Source organism: Camponotus vicinus, unplaced genomic scaffold (genome assembly GCF_025532165.1).
Source record: "Camponotus vicinus isolate PSW18456_S1 unplaced genomic scaffold, iyCamVici1.0 SCAF_3, whole genome shotgun sequence".
NCBI classification, from domain to species: domain Eukaryota; kingdom Metazoa; phylum Arthropoda; class Insecta; order Hymenoptera; family Formicidae; genus Camponotus; species Camponotus vicinus.
This window is the reverse complement of record NW_028141967.1, coordinates 10435760-10441458: the sequence shown is the minus strand read 5'-3', so window position 1 is coordinate 10441458 and position 5699 is coordinate 10435760. Positions and strand designations below refer to the sequence as shown.

General features: G+C 42.7%; 1 protein-coding gene across 1 annotated transcript; it reads right to left on the bottom strand.

The window, feature by feature from the left end:
• Positions 1-322: 322 nt before the first annotated feature.
• LOC145968995 (uncharacterized) lies at positions 323-769 on the bottom strand. The gene has a single exon (XM_083094868.1). The coding sequence runs from the start codon at positions 767-769 to the stop codon at positions 323-325; it is 447 nt and encodes a 148-aa protein (XP_082950994.1).
• Positions 770-5699: the final 4930 nt, after the last annotated feature.

The window sequence follows — 5699 nt, the reverse complement described above, 5'->3', positions numbered from 1 at the left end:
AGGGATGCTTGTATGTATGAGAGTGAGAGTGACTGGATGAGTGTGTGTTATTGGATGTGTAGTGTAAACCCTTCCTCCCTCACCTTATTCCCCTCCCCTACCCCCCTACCCTCTCCTACTCCTGCCCTCCACCCTCCATATCCCTTCCTGTTAGTGTATTTGTTTGCTTTGTTTGTGCGAATGTGAATGTGTGATTGTGTGAATGGTAGATGTTTGTGTGGTGAAGATGGACCTCCTACTTCTGTAGTCTCTATCGAATAAGTCTCATTTGTGTCGAGTTCAAAGAACCGTCCAAGTCTAGTAAGTGTGTTAATTTATTTATTTACGGCGAATCGCTGTCACTATCGTCCATTCTCGCGCGTTCTCGAGCGCGCTCCTCCTCTTCCTTGGCGAGCATGACATCATCGGCGAATGTCAGGAATGCCTTCCAATTCTCTTCAGACATTAGCATCTGTCTGATGATCGTATCGATCGATAGATCCTGACCGATGAGGCTACTTAGGAGCTCTCTTTGTTCGCTCCAGTTCGGGCAACTTTGGAGCGTATGATCTGGGGAGTCATCCTCCAGCTCGCAGAATATGCACGTAGTGGTCTCAGCTTTTCCAATGCGGTGGAGGTAAGTCTGGAAGCATCCGTGTCCCGCTATGAGTTGGGTCGCATGAAAAGATAGCTCCCCATGTGACCTATCCAGCCTTGATCTAAAATCGGCTCTATGGCACGGCACGTACGCGCCCCAGCCACCTCTCGACGCTGCAGCAGCAGTTTCCATTGTCTTCTCAAGAGTATTTCTTCCTCTTTCTTTATCTCTCTTTCCTCCAGCTTATTCCACGCGTTCTGGAGCTTTAGATCACGCGCCCGCACAAATACACGGCAAAAGTATGCCGCCCGTATGTCAGCCGGAGTAATTCCCGCGAGCAGAAGAGACGCGTCTGCAGATATAGTCCGATAACCGGCTATTACTCTAATCGCCATAGTACGTTGTAAACGGGTGACCTCCTTTTGGACACGTAACTATTCGACACCGCTCGATTGGACACGCATTATTGGACACGTTTTATTGGACACCGCTCGATTGGACACCGCGCGATTCGACACCGCACGATTCGACACTGCACGATTGGACACGCACATTGCACGATTGGACACGGCAGCATTGGACACTGCACGATTGGACACGTACATTGCACGATTGGACACGGCAGCATTGGACACCGCACGATTGGACACAGCACGATTTGACACCGCACGATTCGACACCGCACGGTTGGACACCGCATGATTGGACACCGAACAATTGGACACCGCACGGTTGGACACCGCACGATTCGACACGCAAGATTCAACACCGCACGATTCGAAACCGCACGGTTGGACACCGCATGATTGGACACCGAACAATTGGACACCGCACGGTTGGACACCGCACGATTCGACACGCAAGATTCAACACCGCACGATTCGAAACCGCACGATTGGACACCGCACGATTGGACACCGCACGGTTGGACACCGCACGATTGGACACCGCACGATTCGACACGCACGATTCGACACCGCACGATTCGACACCGCACGATTCGACACGCACGATTCGACACCGCACGATTCGACACGCACGATTCGACACCGCACGATTCGACACCGCACGATTCGACACCGCACAAAGAGCATGGAGCAGACACACACACACACACACACACGGGGGGGTGCAAGGGGGGCCGAAGGCCCCCCTCCCGCACCCACCCCGTCCCCCTCGCTTCGCGTGAAAAGTTGCAAAGTGGAACCTCGCTTCGCGTGGAAAGTTGCACCCTATCGTAGGCACCCCTACCGGCGGGGTGCATACATGTCCAAATGTGCGGTGTCGAATCGTGCGGTGTCGAATCGTGCGGTGTCGAATCGTGCGGTGTCGAATCGTGCGGTGTCGAATCGTGCGTGTCGAATCGTGCGGTGTCCAATCGTGCGGTGTCCAATCGTGCGGTGTCCAATCGTACGGTGTCCAACCGTGCGGTGTCCAACCGTGCGGTGTCCAACCGTGCGGTGTCCAATTGTGCGGTGTCGAATCGTGCGGTGTCCAACCGTGCGGTGTCCAATTGTTCGGTGTCCAATCATGCGGTGTCCAACCGTGCGGTGTCGAATCGTGCGGTGTCGAATCGTGCTGTGTCCAATCGTGCGATGTCCAATGCTGCCGTGTCCAATCGTGCAATGTACGTGTCCAATCGTGCAGTGTCCAATGCTGCCGTGTCCAATCGTGCAATGTGCGTGTCCAATCGTGCAGTGTCGAATCGTGCGGTGTCGAATCGTTACGTGTCCAATCGGGATACGCCCCCCATTTACAGCTGATTGCACGACGATCTTTTGGTAATTCCACAATCTCCTACGTCTCGTTTTCTCGAAGTGACTTTATTTCATACTTCATTGCTTGAATCCATTCTTTTTTGTGTTCTGAATGAATTGCTTGATTGTATGTCTTTGGCTCAACCAATTCTTCTTTGATGACGTTGATTGCATTAGTGTAACGTTGTGGTGGTACACCAAAATTCGATCTTGTTGATCGACGAAACCCTGGTACATCAACGTCTCTATCGACGTTAACCGGATTCTCTTTATTAATTTCACGTTGAGCTATTGATGACTGCTGATTATTCCTTGATGCTTCATCAATTATTGTGTCGTTTTCTTCCATTCCATTTTCTTCATCAGCGCTGAAAAATTCATCTTCGGGTAGATGCGTAATTGTGATTTTGTTTTCCTTCTCAAATTGATCTTGAGTCTTCCAATCGCTGGTTTTATAGACGAATTTTACATCTCGGCTTATGACTACCTTTCCGTTCGATGGAATGTAACATCTATATGCTTTCGAAATTGCATCGTAGCCAACAAAAGTTGCCTCAGTTGCCTTCGAGTCAAGTTTCTTCCGTTTTTCATCAGGTACGTGTACGTAGCATTTTGATCCAAATCGCTTGAAAAAATTTAAATTTGGTTTGGTACCATACCAATTTTCGAACGGTGTGCGTACAATATCTCTAGCTGGCAAACGATTTTGTATGTAGTTTACTATCATGACCGCTTCGCCCCAAAATTTGTTTTCTAATTTAGCTTCTAGGATCATGCATCTTGCCATCTCGATGAGGGTCCGATTTTTGCGCTCGGCGACGCCATTTTGTTGAGGACTATATGGCGCCGGCCGTTGGTATCGAATGCCTTCTTGATCCAGGAACTTGATGAATTCCACACTCATGTATTCTCCTCCTCTATCTGTGCGAATAATCTTTGGTTTACGATTGAACATCGTCTTGCACATTTCGACGAACTCTCTAAATTTACCAAAAACTTCCAATTTTTCTTTGATTAGATAAACAGCAGTAAACTTGGAGTAGTCATCAATAAAGGTGAGAACATACCTTTTACCAGATGATGTCGTTGTTTGCATCGGATCGCAAACATCGGAATGAACCAAGTCTAACTTTTCTTTTACTTTGAATTCAGAAACTTCATCCTGGTCATCTTACCTTGAAGGCATATCTCGCAGTTTAAAATGTTGTCGCAATCCTTGCTGCATTCGTCAAAATAAATACCGTCAACTAGGTTGCATGATAGCAATGATTTTACTACGTGGATATCTCTATGGCCAAGGATACTATGCCATTTATGAACGCAATTCTTCATTGGTTCCGGATCTGAATTTCCTATTGCATATATCATATTTGGTGTCTTCAGTTTGTACAGATTTCCATAAGGTTCGCCTAATGCGATTGGTACTTTATCACGAACAATATTGCATTCTTCTTCGTTGAAAATTACAGTATATCCCATCTTAGTTAAACGTCGTATGGAAATGAAATTTCCTTGTATGTGTGGCACATATAAGACATTTGCAATTGTAACTACTGTTACGTCACCTAATTTATTTATAAATTTTGCGTGGACTGTTCCTTTCCCAATTGCAGTTACTTTATGACCATTTGCTACGTAGATATTTTCTTTATGCTTTTTCATGTCGGTGAAAATCTCACGCCTATTTATTATGTGATTAGTTGCCCCACTATCAACTAACCAGCTGTCGTTATTCAACATTGTTGTTGCGAACAAATGTTGAACAACACTACTAGCTTCGGCCGAATTTACCTGCTGAGTCTTATTTTAATTCTGCTTTTTCTCTTTATGTGCATGTAACTTGCGACAATCCTTCTTCCAGTGACCTTTACGCTTGCAGAAAAGACATTTTGATTTACTCATGTCAAATGTTCCTTTTGTATTTGATGACTCACCTTTTGACGAGCTAATTTTCAATACGGCTTCAACATTATTGTCGCGACTCCGTTCAAGACGTTTGCGATATTCCGCAATTACTGCCGAATATACGACGCTTGATGTCCATTCATCCCTGCGGTTTTCCAACGTTGTAACTAAAACGTCATAGCTTTCCGGAAGTGAGCTGAGAATTGTGACACATAAGATTAATTCCGGTTTTAAGTCATCACCATATGCAATGAAACGTTGAAACAATTCCGTCATTCTGGCTACGTGAGCTTCGACATCACCTCCTTCATTTAACTTTGTTGTCATGAGCTGCCGCAAAATGCTCACTTTGTTGTTTGGTGTGTCCTTTTCATGGAAGTCTTTTAAATTATTCCATGCGCCTTTTGCTGTCTCACAATGTCGAATGTGCTGGATTTGTTCGTCTTCTATATTTAATGCAATCGTGGTATGTGCCTTCTCCCCACACAGCACATGATATCGTACGAATATTCTATATTCATTCTGTGAATGTACGTACTGTACGTAATATACTGAGAACATCTCTATAATATCTTGTGTAGTATATTATTTTTCGTATATTCACAGGATATTATCAGAACATCTTGTGTAGTATATTATTTTTCGTATATTCTCGTATATTCTCAGAATGTACTTTTAATATCTCTTATAGTATATTATTTTTCGTATATTCTCATAATATACTATTGAATTACGCGCATTTTTACTTATGACCGGATATGTATGCCATTTTGGATACGTAATTTCCGCTATTGCCGTCATTTGTCTTTTCCTTCTTCTTCTTCACTGACCACGTGCAAGTGCTATGTGCAATCTGGTGCAATTATATTACGATTGTGATTAATCGCAGGTAATCCTTTTTATTTTCAAATAAATTAAATGTAAAAAGGGTATTTTATAAAAGCTATTCAATGATTTATTAATACTTCATAATTATAAACACACAAATTAACCTCATTAATGCAAATTATAACCTCACAATCGAATATTATAATGTATCAAAAATATGTATTTTTATGTGAAATTCTTATTATTATGTTACAGCATTTGCACAAAAAAGGACGTCATTATCAATTGTCGTATATTATATCAATTATCATTTTGTGATCTCTGCAGAATCTTTCTAAAGAAAAAGTATCTCCGCATACACACACATATATATATATATATATATATATATATATATATATAGATGGGATATGTAAAAAATAAAAGTAAAACTCTGGATTCGCAAAAATCAAGTGAGTTTTATAACATATTTTAATTATATAGTGTGCGATTAAGTAAGAGCTAAGTTATTACTGCAATTAATTTTTAAAATGATTTTAAAAGTTAATTGCAGTAACAACATAGAGCTTATTAAATATATGTTAGATATTAAATGTATTCTTATGTGAAATTATTATTATATGTTACAACGT